Source organism: Sycon ciliatum, chromosome 7, assembly GCF_964019385.1.
Source record: "Sycon ciliatum chromosome 7, ocSycCili1.1, whole genome shotgun sequence".
In the NCBI taxonomy this organism is placed as follows: domain Eukaryota; kingdom Metazoa; phylum Porifera; class Calcarea; order Leucosolenida; family Sycettidae; genus Sycon; species Sycon ciliatum.
The window spans coordinates 5,171,068-5,192,371 of NC_088649.1; the positions used below are offsets into that span (position 1 = coordinate 5,171,068).

Consider the following 21,304-nt stretch of genomic DNA (forward strand, 5'->3'; position numbering starts at 1 on the left):
TCGGCACCGAAGTTACCGAAAATAAAACACCACCGGAAATTTCTGCCTTTACATGTCCACTCTAAGCAAGAGCATGTATTATGAGAGTATGTACTAAGCAATAGTATGTATTATCAGGAGTATGTACTAAGCAATAGTACGTATTATCAGGAATATGTACTAAGGTAAGTTCCACTGCATATGTAAAGTAAAATCCACCACACCAGGGAGTAGTAAAATACCGGTATTTTCCTACTCCCTGCTCCACACCAACTGCTCACCGTAGTTGTATTCTGTGCCGGTCCGGACAAGGCTGTACGGGAGCGGAAACAGCGAGCGCTAACGTTAGCACGTGTGTACGCTACAAACACGGGGAACACCGCTACAGCGCTGGCAGTTAGTGGGCAGAAGAGGCGAACGGCGCTGTGGTGTGATTCTGGCACCGCTTCGAGTCCGTCGCATGCCATCACGTTCCGAGCATGCTCACCATCCGGGGTGAGTTTGAACACGACCGTGCTGGCATTGCTGGAAACAGTTGCGGCGTTGACGGTCGAGAGAGGTTGGCCGGGTGATGCCGTGCTCCCAAATATGGCGGCATGGCCGTGAGTCTCTGTGTAGGTGATGCCGTCCTCCGGGTAGAGGAACACGGCGTACGACTGGCAGAACAGAGAGTGCCGCGGGCAGTCGTCGCTCACCAGGACTGCTTGGAAGGTGTTCTTCTGCTTGCAAGAATCAAGCAGACAAGGCACACATACACACAGAGGCACACAGAGACACAGAGACATACACACAGAGGCATGCAGGGACATACACATGCACACATACATGCAGAGACATACACATGCACGCACATACAAACGGGCATACATTTTGAGCACTGTGAAGCCGAAAATGTTCAAACGAAATGTATGTGTGCGAGAGAGGTCGGGTCTGAATGTATGTACACACACGCACGCCCACGCGCGCGCGCACACACACACACACACACACACACACACACACACACACACACACACACACACAAATACTGTACACACCCACGAACACACCCACGAACACACCCACAAACGCACCCTTGCACACCCACAACAACACACGAATACACACACACACACAAACACATACTCACACATACTCACAACACATACTCACACATCAGTCAACTTCGCGAATAACGACATTCGGCGGGGCATCAGAAAAGTGTCCTTATTCGCGAAGTGTCCTTATAACCGAAGTCCCATTTGAATGTATGTGAACCCATATTTTGTATAGTATGACATGCATATCAAAATCAAGCTCTTTTCTTGCTCTATGTCAATGTGTACTTTATTTTCATATCGCAGTTGAAAGGAACTAAAAATTCAATATGCAAGGGAAATCAATTGAAAAATATGCCTTTTTGAGCCATCTACAGGGCCAGAGACATGTACATGTACACGTGTACATGTATGATGATTACTGTTGTGTATCGGTAGAAAGACTTTTCATGGCTCATTTTTGTTGTGGTCCTTTGGTTAATTTTGGTTTGTTTTGCGTTCTACTTTTGACTCTGTTGTCTGGGTTTTGGTTGCATGTATAGTTTGTACATGAACCAAGTAACGGTTACGTCATTGTCCTGAGTTATGTTTTGTTTGCGCATGCTCATATGCTGCCATAAATGGCATAATGTTAGTCTTTTTCTTCAGTTATCAGTTTACCTCGTCGTGTCCGGTCTTCTTGTCTGTCCGTCTCCGTCTTGTCAAGAAATTATGTAGAACTCTTAGTTCAGTTTCGTTGTTGTGTGTGGCGGGTCGGATGGGCAGGGAGGCTGGGCCCCTGACGCCTGGACAACATGTGCGGGTGCACAAAAATTACTGTACAATCATGTACAACTACATGCATGTACATGTAGGTGTGCGTGTAAATCCAACACTTTTGAAGCAAAATATAAAGGAAGAAAAAGCCCCCCCCCCCCTCCCTTGGCTGCATTTTCTTTTCTTTATCCATCACCATAGCTATGTTCTGGTACTTCTGCATGACAGGTACATGTACTTGACTGACAGGTACTTGAAATAGCTGTCAAAAGCCCAGAAAGTCGTTATTCAAGCAGTGAATATGACCTGGGGGCACTAAAAGCATGTCGCTATTCGCGAATTGTCGTTATTCAGATAGTCGTTATATCCGAAGTTAAATGCATGTAGTTAGATGGGACTTTGCTCCGGGCATGGAAATTCGGCCGTTATTCGCGAATTGTCGTTATATCCGCAGTCGTTATTAGCCAAGTTGACTGTACTCACAACACACACACACACACACACACCCACAACCCCGCCCCACATACACACGCATACCTTGCTCGGCTGCTGGGCAGCAGGGATGTCCTTCCAGGTCACAACAAGTGCTTGCACGGGGTGAAAATCACCAATAGGTGGCCTTGAGGAGTTCAGCACCATGTGAACAATGCTCTTCAATATGTCTGGCTGAGCCGAGCTGTTCACTGTTGCTACGGAAATGGTACCCAGTGCGCTGGAGGATGAGATATCGTCGGCATCCAGCCAGAATGGTGCAATCACAGCGGACGATTCCGGCAGATTTGGCCTGACCCGTCGGCCATCTTGTGAAGTGAAGGTCATGAATCCATTGCGTCTAATCTGGCAAAATAAGACATGCAGGCACACAAACACACATACGCATGCACGTGCACACATAGACAGACAGACAAACAGCCACACACACACACACACACACACACACACACACATACACATACACACACACACACACACACACACACACACACACACAGTGTACCATGTATACGCCCGTCGCAAGAGAAGCACGCAAATCCGCAAATGCACTGGATGTACACCCACGGATTTTCTCTTTATAGCAACGGTAGCGGATCTGATTCTGATTGAAACAGAGCAAGACAAGCGCCAGATACCTGTCTAATCCACACAACTGGCGAAGCCATGTGAATCGACCTCCCAATGCACACCTGGTCTACACCACATGGAGTACATCGGAATAGGACGGCCAAGACAGTCACCTATGCACACCCTACACTTGCTGGGGTAACCAGTAAGAGTATAGACAGCATGCTGCTTTGATAAAAGCAGACACTAGATGCACTGGCATCTTGAAGTGAAATTGGAGTATTACCCATACCTACCCATACCTCAAGACTGTCGTATCGCTGACTTCGAGAACCGAAAGCAACGCCACCAGGGAACTGTACCGTTTGCTCCCCAAATGTTTCTCCGGCAGCTACGATGAGAGACTGTGACAAATCTACAACAAAAAGAACAAGACCAGAGAATGGCTGACTCTTCTTGAAGCTTTGTTGCCATGGGGATACGAGTCAGGTAGAAAACACCCAGTCCACAAAACACTGCACATCTACAGGAAATGTGTTACTGTCAGTCTACATATTCTCGGTGCGTTTCAATTTCAGCCTCCCAGGACTAAATCCCCGTTCGGCCGCGAGCTGACTAGGGGTGCTGTGGCGCTTGCACCCCTAATAGAGGTCGAGGTGTGTCCGGTAGCGATCCAAGTTCCACCCTGGGTCATATCCAGATTCGGGATGGTTTACCCCTGTCGGACCTAGAGTTGGGGTGCAACCCACTCTGCAGCCCGCCCCTCACATAATCAGGCAAACAACCATGCAGTTTTAAATAGAGCTAAAACGATTATACCAATTACTTACTAGTGCTCGGTAATCGATTGATAATTCCTTAACAATCAAGTAATCGAGTTAAGAGTAACTCTCCATCACTGTAACTGGATACTATATACAGTCAGAAAGTGCAACAACTAGGCACTGTATATAGTATCATGTTGCAGTGATGGAGAGCTACTCTTAACTCGTATCCTTATGTCCTTTTCCTTTCTACATTTATTTATGGCTCAACATCCGAGTTTCAAATCAAGTAATCGTTACACCACAGATTACTCATTAGGGATTTTGAGTCCGAAATGTACTGAAACCCCTCGTTTTTGTGAAGTTTGAATCAGTTGCCCCTGTGAGCATGCAGTTGCCAGGGGAAACGTTCATATTGTGAGGCTCAAATGACTTCAACACTGCCATGTTTTGGAGTTACCCTTTCACGAATGCAGATCATTTCAAGTTTTTTGGTATTATGAAGACATAGCTTGTTGAAACAGAGTAATTTTCGCCAAACAATTCTGCCACTGTTTGCTAACGATTATGATCGACTAATCAATCGCTAAGCTAGAAATTAATGCTAGGTGAAAACCCACGATCACTTCAGCCCTAGTTTTAAATTATCCAGCGCAACAGTATCCAGCATGCTACTCACAGGATCAGGCATGCTACTCACAGGATCAGGCATGCTACTCACAGGATCAGGCATGCTACTCACAGGATCAGGCATGCTACTCACAGGACCAGGCATGCTACTCACAGGATCAGGCATGCTACTCACAGGATCAGGCATGCTACTCACAGGATCAGGCATGCTACTCACAGGACCAGGCATGCTACTCACAGGATCAGGGGCAGAGGACCATGCAATCTTTAAAACACCCGGGGCAGAAAGTTACCTTGGCAGCCGTGGGCGGACAAGAACTGGCTAGCGGGCGAGGCGCACGCGTTGCACTTGCTGCCGACGGTGCCCGGGCGACAGAGACACACACCGGTGCTGTGGCACCATGCGCTGAGTGATCCGGACTGTGAGCAATTGCATGCTATCACACACACACACACACACGCACACACGCGCACACACACACACACACATGCACATGCAGACACACACACAAACACATACACACAACGGTGCACGTCGAGAGGAGCCTAGAAGTGATATTGAATGACAAAGTGGTCGAAGGCTGTTGATTATCATCCTGAATATGAGAGTTTGTAAGTCATAAAAGGATATGTCTGCTTAACCTGTCTATACCACATTCTTATACCGTAAAATCCTGCCAGAGCGCCCTGTCTTTCCATGCGCCCCTTCCTGACTGCTTGGCAGGGAAGTGATTTATTGTATCCTCATACGAATGTGATGACGTACTGTACTGCAGACGGGTGCTCAACCCAGTTGAAAATGTACGCAACTGTTCCCACCCTCTTGACCAGGGGATCGGACAAACCCTGGGTTTGGACGGGTCTGTACGACTCCCTGCTCTTGACCTTTGGTCTGTGTACGAAATGCACGCAAAGTTTCGTAGGGTGAGTACTTTTCATGTAGTACTGAATGCGGCAAGTAGGACTCACCCATCCGCCCCTCGGACCCCCCCCCCCCCCCCCTCCCACCTGGACCTACTCGAAGAGCCGCGGAGGTAGGGGCTCTCTGGCGGGATTTTACGGTAACACTCATGCTTCTTCTGTAATTTCACAAATTTACGGTGTACCTTTATTTTCGGTACTTTCCCCCTAACCTGGCCTTTTTGCCCTCATGCCAAAAATTTTGAGCAATGAAATTTTCTGAATCTAGAGTACATGTAATGCCTACCGTAAAGTCGCGGATAAAAGCCAGGCTTACCACCGATATTTTTGCTACGCGCGACATGCGTAGATCTACCACTGACTACCGGTATGGCGGCAGTTTTACTATGCACCGTACATAGCGCACGCACTCTTGACCTACCCGATCCGCGCTTGCATAGAAGCCAGGCTTCTGCGCGCGACAGGCTTATGTGCATTTGACCCGTTTGATTTTCAGACTTCTATCCGCGATGTGCTTGTATGCAAACCCGGCTTTTATCCGCGACTTTACGATATATCCAGGGAGTAGTAAAATGCTGTTATTTTACTACTCCCTTGTTATGAACTGCTATGTTAGGTGCCTTATGACTCTTGTTTCACTATGTATGTTGCTATGCATGCTGTGGACACGCTCACCCATGCGCGCGCCTCCGGTCTGTGTGTACACCTCTCATGTCGTGCATGTGCTAGCTACGTACAGTTCACTTCTTGCTTTCACGTACAGTTCACTTCTTGCTTTAGGCCCAATTAGGGCTAGCCGCTGTCTGGTTGCAGTGACCTTGCTTAGCTGCGCTGCATACCGTATATTCTCTATTATAGGCACAGGTCTCAAACAATAGGAGGACAGAGAAAGTGTTTTTACTCCAAGTTTCACGCACTAAGCGATCATCAGAAAACTGTCCTCCTATTGTTTGAACCAGCTCTACCTCTCGGTATTGAGCACTCTGTTGGACAGCCTGGAACCTCTGTTTTATAAGCACAGGTCTCCATTACTAGCAAAGCCTCTAATACTAGCACACTGTGAGCACCTTTCGAAACATTATAAGCATGGTCTCTATTATTAGCACGGTCTTGGTGGAAATCAATGCTGCATGCATGATGATCTAGCATGTATTTCTTCTTGCTCCGGGATTGTATTAGTTGAAAAAATATAAGCGCAGTCTCCAATATAAGCGCGGGGTAGAGGGGTGATCAAGAGGGGTAGCGCAGTGTCAAGAGCGAATGCCTCATGGGCCTCTCGAATGATACTTTGTGAGCATGTGTTTGTCACTTCGTCACTTCATTGCTAAGCTACGGCATTATCATGGCAACTGAAGAATGGCTGTGACGTGACAATGGTGAGGTGCTGTGCTGTGTGGTGAGTGAGTGGACGGAGTGAATGCCCCAGGGGCCTCTCGCGTTGCTACTCGCCGTGCTATGCTGTGCCATCTATCAAAGTCACACCTGGCTATCACTACATGACTGTACTCTCACTAACACCCTTTATATTACTAGTATCCTCATTGTAGTCTATCAGTATCGCCTTTGCTTAGCCTTAATCTTCGCGCCTAAGATGCGCCATTATGTTTTCCCCCTTTTTGCGCCTAAGATGCGCCATTATGTTTCCCCCTTTTTTGTTACAAAAGGGTGAAGTTCACTATCTGTTAGCCATTCTTCATTATCAACCTTCACTGACGAGATCCTGATGATCAAAACAGCTGCTGTCTGAAGGAGCAGAGTACCAACTGAAGTGTCGTTTTGCTGATGGTGTGCTGTGGCAACGTGTTGAGGTCGGCCGGAGAGCTCAGCGGTGTGGTGTAGTGGTTGATAAGAATAGGGTAGAGGGGTGTTGAAAAAATATAAGCACGGCGCTTATAATAGAGAATATACGGTATGTCATGTCGCCAGAAGGGCACGACTGGTCCGCGGTCTGATTGACCAACCGTGTCGCGCGAATGGTTTGGTTCGGTTTAGCTTTACTGCTACATGATAGATATGATCTGCATGCATGTTGCAACAACAATGGGACTAGTGATGCGTACCTTCCATTGTCTTTGCTGCCTTTCAGTTTCTTAGTTTGTCCGCTAACGCTGTAGCTGGACTTCTTTCTTATATTGCACGTTCTTCTTTCAGTTAGTCAGTCGATCTTTAGTTCAGTGTTAGTTCAGTCTGGTTCTATGTCTCCCCCCAACTCACTTGTAAATATAACTCGTTCGCTAAATCCAAAGTGTTGCGTTAGTGCTGGGTGGTTGAACGTGGGTTCCACAACATCATTCTACAGTATAACTTACCTACGCACTGTGGTGTACCCACCGGACGATGATACCCGGTGGCACATTGATCACATGACGTGCCCAAGTAACCACGGCGACAGGTACACTGACCCGTAGCCGGGTGGCACTCGTCCGTCGCGCCGGCACCAATACCGTCGCACCCGCAGGGACGACACTCGTCGCCGTGACGACGGAAGCCGAGCGCGCACGCCTCGCATCGGTCTCCGCGGTAACCATGACGACACGTACACGCGCCGGTCGTCGCGTCGCAGGCTCCGGTGGAGGCGGTCGCGCTGCTGCACGTACACTGCACGCAGTTCGAGTGGTTACCGGCCGGTTTGAAGTAGCCGTCGTCGCAGGTGTGGCAGTGCCGACCCGCGTTGTGCCTGTTGCACACGCATTCGCCGCTAGCGGGCACGCACTGGGCGGTGCCGTGAAGACTGCAGTCGCATGGTACGCAGTAGGATCCACTCGAGTCGTAGCGCAGCCCTTCACCGCACACTGTCGCAAGGGCAATCAAGGTGAGGCAAGAACATGCACACAAAAAACACACACACAGTTGCGCTCACTGAAATCCGACCCAAAGTGCAAAGCTGGCGCCCTGGACCGGTTCCCATTGCATCATTGTGGGTGTACATATGTACGTCCAGCCGCATTCATTCCACTGCCAGGGCGTCATGGGCCGTGGAAGTTAAGGGTGCCAGCTTTGCATATTGGGTGGGATTTCAGTGAGCGCAACTGTGCTTGTATTGTATTCGTATTGATTTAGAGTGGCAACCAGAATAGGCAAATGACCTAATGACAATGTCACCACTGTATAGAGAAGCGAATGAAGAGGAGACGGCAAAACAGAAATACAAGAGATCACAAGAACCACAAAAGGCCGGCACGGTGGAAGAAAGTGGACTAGTATTAAAACGCCGAAAAAGTGGGCCAGCTGAAGCCGCCCCACTTTTTTGGCGTTTTTTTTAGCACACTGCAACAAAGCGCGATGATCGCAGCTCAGCTCAAACGACGTTACGTGGCAAATTATGAAGAATCCTTGTAAATCAAAAAAGTCAATGCATATGGCTGATTGGTTTGCAGGCCTGCCTGCGAATCATGAGGTCCCGAGTTCAAGACCCGCGCTGGTAGCAGGGAGCGTGTAAAAAGACTTTTTACGCGTGTTGAACGCGCCGACACCCACGGTCACCTTGGTACTCACAGCTCGGAGTGAGAATAGCAAGGATGCAGTTTACAGGGTTATGGGCCCTTACACGCCCGATTGGTTGAGAGACTCACCTCCTCTCCCCTGACTCACTTGTGAGGTCTGCATTCGCCACTAAGGTTAACAGGCATAGTGGTGGCCTGCGGATGCGAAAGCTAGTTTGTGTGTTTCTGAACATTCAAGCGATGCCGACGCGGATCCCGCGAATATTATATTATTAGTTACACTGAAATGGCACCAAATGCCTGAAAAATGCTTGCAATTGGCTTAAGTTTTTGAAATTTTTTCCCTGGGGAGAATAATGAAGAACCCTTGTCTCCGATCGTAGCGTCTTCTTGGTTTGTTGCAGAATCAAAAAGTCTTTCGTTGTAGTTACACTGAAATGGCACCAAGTGCCCGGAAATGCTTGCATTTGGCTTCAATTTTTGAAATTTTTCCAGGGGAGGACCCCGGAACCCCCTTCCATGGCCGCCCCACCTCCAAAGACGGTGCGACTGGCCTGCTGAACCTGTCTTTCCTTGTGCGCTTGCATACCGTCATACGCATTGAAAAACCTAGCACTGTTTAAATCGATTCAAGAATTGCCAGACACGAAAAGCTCAGTATAAGCGTGATTTGAATGGAACTACCGGTAGATGCCTACAACTGTAGCCATGGTGATCACTGGCTAGTACAATCCCGAATTTTGTACATGACATCACAGGGTGAATTTTGCAGTCCAGATGTCTCTGTTGTTTGTGCCCTCTACCGGAGGTCCCCTTTTGGAGTTGTGTCCGAACGGACCGCGCGCTCGCGCGCGGTCCGTTCGGACTGCATAGCGGACTGCATAGCTTGCGCCACGGCGTGCATGCGCAGGATTCGGTTACAGTATAACGTGCGTAATCTTGTCTTTCATCAATTGGCTCCAACCCACGACCCTGAGATTAAGAGTATGATGTTCTGCCGACTGAGAACCCCCGACGACATATTGCTTGTTCAAAGCGTGCGGTTTGGCCAAAGGTGCTCCAAGTAATAGTTTCATTATTAGCTCTACTGTCACCTACTGTATGTTAAAGTACAAATTTTCGTTTGGAATTAACTTTCACTATATTCGTTAGGGGGCACGAAATAACTAAAGTTTGTACCAAACTAACGTTGTTTTCTGAACGTTCAGGGGGACAGGCCTCGACCAAAAACGAAATTCAGTACGTAACAAGCCTGCTGGTGGAGTGATCTAACGAAAGATTTCGTGAACGAAAATTTGTACTTACACAGTCCTGTCAACTTCGCTAATAAAGACTGCGGATATAACGACAGTTCGCGAATGACGACAGATTTTCCATGCCCAGAGAAAAGTCTCATCTAACTGTAATACGTATATTGAGACTTCGGGTACGAGGACACTTCGCGAATAAGGACACTTTTCTGACGCCCCGCCGGGTGTCGTTATACGTGAAGTTGACTGTAGTCTCAACTCCGGTCGGTACGTGACAATAGACACCCTTAGCAAGCAACAGTAACACTATTTTTACAGTACTCGTACCTTGATCTCCCAAATAGCGTTGAAGCTGCAGCGTAAAAACGTTATGGGGGCTGATTTATCGTTGTGACCAAAGGTACGTGTTTTGGCCAAATATTGCATAGTCCGTACGCATTTCACCTTGTATCGCGTATATGGTGACATAGATGGTTGTACCGCACGAAATAAAAGCTATTCTCGTGGCCACAGCGTACTAAAAATAGCGTGCATCTTGCTAAAGGTCGAACCCAAATCACGGTATTTTCCCCCTTACGGTAATATCGTTACAACATAACGTTTTTTGCTAAGAGCGTCATTGGAAACTGGCACCCTAACTTTTTGGTGTCTCCCGCACATAGTTGTAGATATCGTGAAAACAACATTACACTCTGCATTGTGTGACCCGTGCAAGTACTCCTGGCCACATTTCAGGCCACAAAAGTCCAAAAACAGGGAAATAGAAATTCAGCCAGGTTTTGCAAAATTAGGACAGGTATGCCCTGGCAAAATGTATAGAGAAGCAGATCCAAAACCCAGAATTTTGAGATTTAAAGTGGGTTTTTGATCCTCAATTCGGCCCAAATCCGACTTTCAAAAGCCAGCGGGACTGTTTCCGATGAATGGACTCTAATAACAATTACTCACCGATATGATTGGCAACGGACACACCAGCAAACATGGCCATCAGGATCCCCAGAACAGCCTGTCAGACATAATGTACACACACACACACACGCACACACACACACATGTACACATACACACACACACACACATACACACACACACACACACACACCTCAGACCTCAGACATGCCCATCGCGGAAGCGATGATAGCAAACAGCTATGTTAGACATAGCAACTTGTGCTGGGATTACCCAAATTCAACAGCTTGCAAGGCTGACCGCCACTAATTTTAAGCCACACACACACACACACACACACACACACACACACACACACACACACACACACACACACATACACACACACACACACACACACACACACACACACACAGTTGAACCCACCAACAAGGTGTGCATCGAAATCGAAGTGAACCCTGCCGGGGACTTCCCACGATTTCAGTCCCCAAAGATGAAAGTAACACTCCTGGTCCCCAAAGATGAAAGTAACACTCCGGGTCCCCAAAGATGAAAGTAACACTCCTGGTCCCCAAAGATGAAAGTAACACTCCGGGTCCCCAAAGATGAAAGTAACACTCCTGGTCAATTACAAAACGCCTGGATTACAATAATACCTCTATCTGGGTGACCCAGAGGCTGTGCCCACGGGTTGATGGATGTCCAAAGCCGAAGGACCCGGCCCAGGTACACGCGAGAGCATTGCTCCTACAGTCAGCATTCATCTGTCAAGTCTGGCTGAACAGGTGAACAGGGGCCATCGAAAGGCATTTCAGGGTAGTACAGTCAGCCAAATGAAGTACAAAATTTTGTGGGGTCCGCTGGAATTTTTTCGAAATATAAAGCCCAAATCAGTATTGCTTCAAAGGGTACGCGCGCCAAATAGTGGTGGTACTGTAAAAGCAGAAATTTTCGGTGGTGTTTATTCGGTAACTTTGGTGCCGACAATTTTTACCTGAAATAAAACGCTACTAGTACTAGTACACTTACCTGGAAAACGGGTTTACTGAAAATGTTCCCTCCACCGAACCACCGATTTTGGAGAATACCGAAAAAATTGCACCACCGAAAATTTCTGCTTTTACAGTACATGTACAGTCAATACCGTAGTGACCCCCTCAGTAGCGTGTCTGATGCCCCCCCCCCCCCCTCCGTAGCATGCATGTCTGATGTCCCTGCTGTCCCTCGCTTGATGATGCCCCCCCCCCCTCCGTAGCGTGTCTGATGTGATGTCCCTGCTGTCCCTCGCTTGATGATGCCCCCCCCCCCCTCCGTAGCGTGTCTGATGTCCCTGCTGTCCCTCGCTTGATGATGCCCCCCCCCCCCCCTCCGTAGCGTGTCTGATGTGATGTCCCTGCTGTCTCTCGCTTGATGATGCCCCCCCCCCCCCTCCGTAGCGTGTCTGATGTGATGTACCTGCTGTCTCTCGTTTGATGATGCCCCCCCCCCCTCCGTAGCGTGTCTGATGTGATGTCCCTGCTGTCCCTCGCTTGATGATGCCTCCCCCCCCCCCCTCCGTAGCATGTCTGATGTCCCTCGCTTGATGATACCCCCCCCCCCCCCTCTCTCCGTAGCGTGTCTGATGTCTCTGCTGTACCTCGCTTGATGATGGCCACCCTCCCTCTACGCCCTCCTCCATCAAGTTCTTGGCCCGCACAGTCCATGTTGATTACTAGACCGGAATGGTCGGAGGAGTGCACTGCGCCTGACCAGCATAGCTCTTGTAGCACCTACTACAAGTACTCCTTTGTTGTCTTTGTATTTTATCTTTGTCTCTTTTATTACCCCTATTACTTTGTAGGGATGTGCACCTAGTATAAAAAAATCGCTTCAAGTCGTTACTTGGCTGAGCATGAAAATGGATGATCTGTATGTTTTGTGATGATTCTCCCAACAGTGTGAATACAGTGTACAGTACTTTTACACGGACATCGACAGTACAGACAGACTTAGTCCAAGGCGTTCAGCCCTCACAAGGCGCTGACCGGGCATAGTAATGTACAGTGTATGATTACGGTGTAAATGTGCCAGTGCAGTACCGGCAAGTATTATGGGTCGGTGCATGAACCGTGTCCTGTATCTGTACGTACTGTCATGAGCACAGCGGCATCCGCATCTCAGCGTACACAAGCAAGCACACATAAGCCCTTTTTGCACATTGATGCCATCTTCGTCGAGTGTCGGTCCATTTTCAACACAGCAAACAGTTCCATTTATGGGATGTGCGGCAAATTTAGCTCCGCGAAAAGTGGGAAACGTGTATCAAGCTCGAATCGGCCGCACATTCCAAAACTAACACAACCTCCCAGGAGTCTCTTACCAGTTGCATTCCGTAGCGGCTTCTTGGGCACTTCCACAAAATCACTAACATGTTCTGCTCCGGGTGGCAGGCTGCATTGGATTTCGGGCTTGAAATCGAGTCGGCAACGACCAATGTCCAACATCAAATAACTTGCATTTCACTTGAGCCTTGTTATGTACTTGTGTTCGGCACGACCTGCTCGTTTCGTTGGAATTGTTTTTTGGTGTTTGAACTGTATACGGGGTGCAGAGTTCGGAGTTCATCCTCTTGTCCCGGGTGCTTGCCCGCTGCCGCACCTCGTTGAAGCTGGGCGCATGCGAGCCTGCGACGCCGACGCGACTGATGTCAGCGATGATATAATCCAGGGAGTCGTAAAATACCGGTATTTTACGACTCCCTGGTATAATCTTTATTTTATTTATTTATTTGAACAAACGGCGAGGAGACAACAATTTGATAACCGCAATCAGTAATACAAGCTGGATCGACATTTGTGTACACTGTATTCATCGTCGGAGAGCGACGATTGTAGTGATCGTGAGAGTGCCGGTGAGAATGTTAGCGTTGTGCGTAGGTTTCGTGGTAGCAAGTCTTCAGTGTACAATCATCTGTTGGCTTGTCCTGATTGTTGCATTTCGTATTCCGACTCTTCATTCACTGTATTGTGCCGTGGTCGTCATGGTTATGGACTACAGTTAAAGGTTTTGGAAGCCATCTGTCAGCGTCTGTATAAGCCTAATTTGTGTGTACAGAAAGATAGTATAATTGGGTTGAAATTGTTCAAGTAAAGTGTCATGTTTGGTGCGGCCAAGCTTGGCCGTTAATGTTCTAGGTGTAATGTACTGCTGTTATTTGTTATCACTTTGTCCTTCCTTCTTTCTTTCTCTTCTTTGTTCACTTTTCAGTTGCAAGTTTAGTGTTAGTACACACATTCGTTATTGCTCTCGCTTTCATTGTTAATTCGCACTTGTAAATTTCACTGCTGTTGTTCTTATAATAGTAGTGTTATTTCTCTAACTTAGATTTTCTATAATAGTTCAATTTTGTTTTCAGTGTCCTTTAGTACAACGAAGATTCCTCATGAGTGTTGTACGAAAACTTGTTTGAATCCCTTCCTTTCTCTACACAATTTCTTCACATTTTTCATCGTTTTATTGCACATTGTCTCCACAGTTTTACAATACATGACTACAGTGTACACAAATGTCGATCCAGCTTGTATTACTGATTGCGGTTATTTATTTTATTTTTATTTTTTTTAAACGATTCCAAGCCTCTTGTACGGGCAAAATAAACACAAGTGCAAGGTCAACAGCTTACTGTGTACTGTCTGTAGTACCGAGAGAAAATGAGCTGAAATGAAATGGCTGTGATAACAGTCTTATACGGAGGAAGCTACAATGGCTGTGAAAACAGTCCAATAAGGAGGGAGCTAAAATGGCTGTGAAGACAGTCTAATGCCTAGCAAGGCGAGCCTCAGCCTGGACGAGGTCGACAGGCACAAGGTTGACGTGACGGCGGCGAACGGAGCGTGATCCTCGAACGCACCGGATCGCAGACCTAGCAAGAGAGAAAGCCAAGCAGCAGCGCATCCAGCAAACGACTTTGCTGTAGCTCTCCTTGCGCTTAGAAGCCAGAGCATCAGCAATCCGCTTGACGACGATGTTTGCCTCTGGACCCATTCCGCCGCAAGAGGAGAAGACCAGTGGTGTGAACGAGCCATGTTCAACTTGGTTAACTCTTTCGCCATACTCCCGCTTCTTGGCACCTTCCAACTTGCGATAAATAGATGCAATGGGCTGGGACCGATAGCTCGCTGCGTGGGGATAGAACACCCTCGTATCGAAAAATGCATTGCGGCTATGGTTCCAAAAGCCCCGCACCCGGATGTCCGCTTTATTTCAGGATTACGACTCGTAGATCTACCATGATTACTGGTAGGTATGAAACTCCAGACTGTAGCAACTTTTACCGTTCCATTGCAAGCTGCAACTACCGGTATCTTGTCGACATGCCGGGTCTGGATACGTCGTCTACGACTACGGTTTTCGTATCAGGGGTACGATTTTCAAACGGTTTATGGTATATGTATCTAATATTGACTGAGTACGAGGTCAATATAGGAAATTATTATTATTATTTGAACAAACGGCGAGGAGACAGCAATTTGATAACCGCAATCAGTAATACAAGCTGGATCGACATTTGTGTACACTGTATTCATGTATTGTAAAACTGTGGAGACAATGTGCAATAAAACGATGAAAATGTGAAGTACTTATGGTTGATAATATGGTGGTAAAGACACACCTGGCAATATGGCGGTAAACACACGCCTGTTATATGGTGGTAAAGACACATCTAAGAAGAAGATTGCCTGATGAGTCCAGCGGGGACGAAACGTAGATCTACGTTGCAATCGAGCTATGTCGTTGCTGTGTCATCATCTATGTGCCATGCGCTACTTGATGTACCAGCCTGCTATGCCGGATACCGCCAGCCATGCATCGACCAGGCGCCAGGCGCGAACTGATGGTGGTGGTGGTGAGAAGGAGAGCTCTGTGCCAGAACTTTGCAGCCTAGAGAGCGTGTGTGGGCAGGCGTGTGTTTACCGCCATTTTTCCAGGTGTGTCTTTACCACCATATTATATATAGCAATAAAAACTGCTTTATGGCAGTTTTCTAAAAAAAGTTATTGTGTTCTAGTCCATGGACCCCGTCTAAAAAGTAAGAAATTAACGAAATGTGATAGCTGAAAATTAAAATTTCACACAAAACCTCACAATAATCACAACACTTGAAATGCTGCTTTCAACTTTAACTTGTACTGCACCCACAATTGGCAACACTCATGCATAGGAAAGAGGATCACGAGGGGAAAAGGTCTTCTACATGCAGCTTTTAATTCTGTGTTTGATTATTGTGAGGTTTTGTGTGAAATTTTAATTTTCAGCTATCACATTTCGTTAATTTCTTACTTTTTAGACGGGGTCCATGGACTAGAACACAATAACTTTTTTTAGAAAACTGCCATAAAGCAGTTTTTATTGCTATAATTTCTTTTGTTTTTTTCTGTCACCAATCAATGGAATGCCCTATATCAATATGTAAATGATTGCCTTCACATCATATCAAGAGGTTTATGTACTCTTGATCTTGATCATATCAATACCGCATTATACACATTGATGTCCAAGCCTTTTCTTGCAGAAAATGGCACTAGCATAATGCATGTTCTTCTGCGGGGAAACATGTGAGTAGTGGTGGTGAAACTTTTTTATACGGAGGTCATTCTGTGCATGTTGCTGTTGCAGAATTTCATGACTGCCTTTCAGATTTCCCCACCCTCGATCAGATTTATTTGAGAAATGTAGCCATGCGCCAGGTGCGTGTCGCAGATGTTTTTGTTGATTCTGTGTTTATAATGGTTTATAATCATGGGTTATCGTGATAAGGTCATCCAGCATCATATTGCACTGAAATCGTAATCCTGTTGATACAACTTTTGGAAGTAGTTCAATGACTTCAAACTGTCAGTCCACGATTTTCTAAAACAACACAGCAAAGGAGGAACAATAAACATGTATTAAAATGTACAAATACATTGCTGAGTCCGACACCTCGTTCCAACAACTACACTGATCCTGAGGATAAAAGGGTCAAGGCTATGGTTGGAGGTACTGATACTGAGAGATAAACAAGGCACTCCATGATAATAAAATCTTACACATCTTTTGGTGAGTGTGAATGATATTCAGTCGAATCTCTTTAGGACGAACACCAAGGGACCGATGGTATTTATTCTGTGAGTTTGTCTTAACCCTTTACCGGCAAGTTACTTTTGTATATGAAATCCTTAACATTTAGAACGATACCAATAACTCACAACGAGGCCACATTTTGTATGTGCAAGTTATGTTTTCTTGGAAGTCTAGTACTACTTCTTGACCATGGAAAAATTTATTTTCTCATACCACACACATACGCTGCTAAATTGGCATCTCTACGTCTAAACACGGAAATTGTACACATGCAAATCGTCAGAGTTCCGACATTGACATGATACTGCCAAAACAAGTCGACTTCGGAGCGGAAACAAACGCCATAGCCATCACAAACTTCAGTGGCCATGCCTCGCTCGCAAATGAGAGCAGCATTGCCCCAGAATCGCTGTCGGAAAGCTCCGTAAGGTCGCACGCAAGCCGCGCTGCGCTGCCGTCACTCAGGTACGTCGAAAGTCGATGGGCTAAAATTCCGTCTCTGGGAGACTGTCGACACAGGGATCGCTCTCCATGGCTTCCCCACCATAAGCACCATCAGATTCTTCCAGGTACATCACGATGACACCGTCTTCAGCGGCTGGCGCTCCCCATATTTGCGTGAGAATTTACTTGGCGTGCGCACCGCTCCGTAATTTGAAATTCGCTTGCATCGGAGGCTGGAACGAAGTATTTATCTATCTGTCGTCGGTCCCAGAGCGAATGACTGCTAGGTCGTCGCCGGAGAAGTCATCCGAGGACGAAAGGAACTCACTGCGCAAGAGAAAATGCACCTGACGATGTTTTGACGGAGGCGGACGGCATTGTCGGCGCGCGTGTATTTCCGTAAGTTTTCGATCGCGCAGTTCTCAATGAAATCAAATGGGACACGCGTGGATCTCTTCAGCTACCGATAGGATCAGGCCTAGGCTGTTTGAGGGCCACGGGAAATCCCCGTGGACTGATGCTTCCCGTCATGCCAGGCATGGTTTTGTATGCCTGTCGAATGCGTCAACGTTGACGCATTCAAGTATGGGGCTGCTGGTAAAGGGTTAACCTACATGTATTTTATAACCAGTGAATACAATTATTTCTCCAATAGACATACGAATAGATTTCTTCTGCAGCGAAAGATTCTAAGCCACACCGACTCATTGACTCGTCTCGTATGAAACAAAAGAGTCACTAGAGAGGTTCTGCAGAACGAAAATGCGTACAAACTTTCGCTCTACATCATGAAGTGCGAAACTACGCACGAACTTTCGCAACTTTGGACGCGAAACTTGCAGGGAACGCGAAATGAACTGTCGTAGGAAATTTCGTGAGATCGGGTCATGGCGTACGTACACTTGGCCCGCGCAAACTACGAAAATGTGCAGAACGCAAAATTCGTGCAAAAATTCGTACACACTTTCGCAAGGACTGTCGCGAAACTTCGTTCGGATTTTCGTTTTGCAGAACCTCTCTACTGAACCTTTCTTTAGCAACATGACGGCAACTGAAACAGCAACAGAGAAAGTATGATACATGTACTGCACATTCTTGCAGGTACTACAGGTACTACAAACAGATTGCAGATCGTAATTCTTGCTTTGGCGGCACGAAATTATATTTGGGGCAGTGCAATCTCGGCGGTACTCACAAATCAAACAGCCCAGACTCGAGTAAACAAATCCAATCATACAAGTACGAGATTTTCACGAGACGAGACTGCACCCATTGGCTTTTTTCGTATGCAGCAAACAAGTTACTGAACCTCTCCACAATGGAGATATTCCCTGATATGCGAATATATTTGGCAAACTCGGTCAATGAGTCCTTGAACCTTTCCCTCCAGATTGGGAACTGCCAACGATAGTATGCCACTGACCAGTGCCTTATTTGTAACGTACTAATGTGCAATGAATATGAGTATTTCGACAACACATCTAACATAAGCCTTACCGTCAAGAAGGTGAACTCGCGTTCTTCGCACACTGTAGGCAAGGGCAAAGAGATAAAAATGGATCTAAATCCGAATAAAATCAGCACACGTTTCCGTAAATGAAAGGGTGAGCATAAGCAAATGAATCGAAGGAAACTGGTCAACTTATTGATCACCTGTCATTGAGTATTCTGTAAAAGGAGGCCTCGGCAGCGGAAAAGCTAAATTTAGAAAGGAGATCCTGTCAGCTTTTCCATTATTTATTGCATTCCGCCTAAAATCAGCACACTTTTCGTAAATGAAAGAGTCAACACAAGCAAATGAATCAAAGGGGACTGGTCAACTCACCTGTCATTGAGTAATATTCCGCGAAAGGAGGTCTCAGCAGCGCCGAAACGAAATGAGCCAGGCCAGGAGACGAAATATCCGAAAGAGCTCATGCAAGAAGCAGTTCCAAAGAAGAAAGTTCCTCGTGCATGCACATCCGAAAAGGCAACAACAAAAAGTCTGCAATGCACACGCATGCGGCCAGCCAGCCGCGCGATGGTACGTAGGAGCCATGGAGTAGCTCCCTGGTCCAGGACCAGGTACCGAGCATCTTACGTAGAAACTTACGTAGCTACGTAGACAACGTGTCTGAATAGCGGTGTCGTTAGGTAGCGCCATGTGAACACAATAATAGAAAAGCTGACAGGATCGCTTTTCTAAATCAGTCCGTGCGCCAAGGCCCTTGAGAGACCGATTTTCATTTTCTCGCGGGAATCGTAGCCTCCAAGGCGCCGCACCTGCGGGCTTGTTTTCTGTTGATTTCGCCTATCTCCGAATGGTGAATATTTCAATGAAATTTGCTGCTTAGAGCCCTTCTAGTCTCGTCAGGAGACCTTTCCTACACTGGAGAGATGGCTCGGAGTGATGTAGACACCTATGGCCGTACCCTGGAAAATTATTTTGGAGCTTGCAGTTCGTGAGCAGCCACCAAGGACGAATGTCTCACTTTTGTAATTGCTGAAACGAGGAATATGGTCACCAATTTCACACCAGGTAAGGCATTTAACCATCGCGGACACTGAAGCCGCTTTGTGGGGTGATAGACCAAAGCTTTATCTTTCGAATGCACGAGAAATTAGAGTGATACCTATGTGCCCCACAATTGCACCCGAAATAAACCACGCACAGGCAATATTGTGATTTTATGAGAAGAGACAATTGAGCATGCTCTAAATCATCATGACCTGTTGTGTTACTTTTCAAACACCACTCCGAGTGAGCATCTACCAATCCTTTATCAATTTTACAGGGACATTTGAGCTTAGGGGATAGAGGTGGGATATTTCACCAGCTGAAGTACTAGATTTTTTTCTGAATTTGTTGACTACTAGGTTGTATAGTGTAAATATGTCAGTATTATGTGCATTATTGTGGTGAAATTCTGAGCATCTAATTATTATGCACAACAGCACTGGTGCATGCCCTCTCCTAGATCCTGCTCTCTGACTTTTTTCTTGCATTGCACGACTCAAATTCGTCGAATGAAATGAAGGAGTAAATTTGTTGCTGCCAATTAACTGCATCAGTTCTGTTTTCCTCTGCTGTTCTTCTTTCAGTGTGGTGACTTCTGATCCATGAGGCGATGGCATGAAGTCAACAGTTTGCAGTATGTGCAATATGCGGCAGTCTCTCTGTCAATGGACCTGTGACAGCTGAAGCCCAGATGTTGCAGTTTGATGTCTATGGCCAGCAGCAATCTAATGTTGTTGCACCTTTCCTTCCACACACAGCAATGCGGAATATGTCATGGACAGACATCGCTAAACTGCCTCTTTTGAAGAAGCATCGCAATTCTTGTCTGCCAATAAACAACAGACTAGCCAGCTATAATTACAATTTGGAGGTCGGAGACGCGATCCCGTGAACGTATTGCGCCAACTGCAATGAAGAAGGCCTTAGTGATCTGGATTTATTACCATTCTCGTGAGGATAACTATGGCGTTGTGATCCAAGTCATGCAGACTATAAAATGCCTTAGACGTGAGATAGTGAAGGTACTGCCGACAGCAAGCCAACAGTGGATATGAACCACGCCGCCAGCATCATTCTGCACACCAGGAGAATCCAATACATATAGCTGCCAACTCTGATGGTATAGACCCGATAACTTGTTTTCTTACTCTAAGATTGGTATACAATTATACATGTACTAGTGCAATCTCTATCCACATGCGTAATGCACTCTGTATTTGTTTCCGGTGACTGGAGGTAGTTTATCATAGCACTGTTTTATGTCCTGGTTTTGTTGAAGATACGCATTATCCAGTTAACTTGCTAGGTACCGTATCAGTCAGCTCTTTCAGCATTTGGCTTTGTGTCAGGGGTGGTTGGCGGTGTCGCGGGTCATTCCACAGTCCGCAAAGTTGACGTTCTCGGCAACGGAGCGACCCAGTAGGCAATTGATCACCGATAAATATACTCTCATTGGTATCACGGTGCACCACAATGGCATATGGTGTGAATATCATTATGTTATTCTGCA

General features: G+C 46.6%; 1 protein-coding gene and 1 long non-coding RNA gene across 2 annotated transcripts in view; one reads left to right on the forward strand and one right to left on the reverse strand.

The window, feature by feature from the left end:
- Positions 1–10,830, reverse strand: part of LOC135821536 (mucin-like protein) — a 20,840-nt gene extending 10,010 nt beyond the window's left edge. Inside the window, exons 1-6 of the mRNA XM_065334534.1 lie at positions 10,791–10,830; positions 7,459–7,941; positions 4,522–4,665; positions 3,137–3,249; positions 2,310–2,609; positions 261–698 (exon numbers count right to left, since the gene is read on the reverse strand). Coding sequence (XP_065190606.1) covers positions 261–698; positions 2,310–2,609; positions 3,137–3,249; positions 4,522–4,665; positions 7,459–7,941; positions 10,791–10,830 — 1,518 coding nt within the window. The remainder of the gene's footprint in view (positions 1–260; positions 699–2,309; positions 2,610–3,136; positions 3,250–4,521; positions 4,666–7,458; positions 7,942–10,790) is intronic.
- Positions 10,831–19,487: 8,657 nt separating this feature from the next.
- On the forward strand, positions 19,488–21,304 carry LOC135820812 (uncharacterized). Its single transcript, XR_010554203.1, has 2 exons — positions 19,488–19,815; positions 20,379–21,304. It is a non-coding gene; the product is annotated as an uncharacterized LOC135820812 (long non-coding RNA).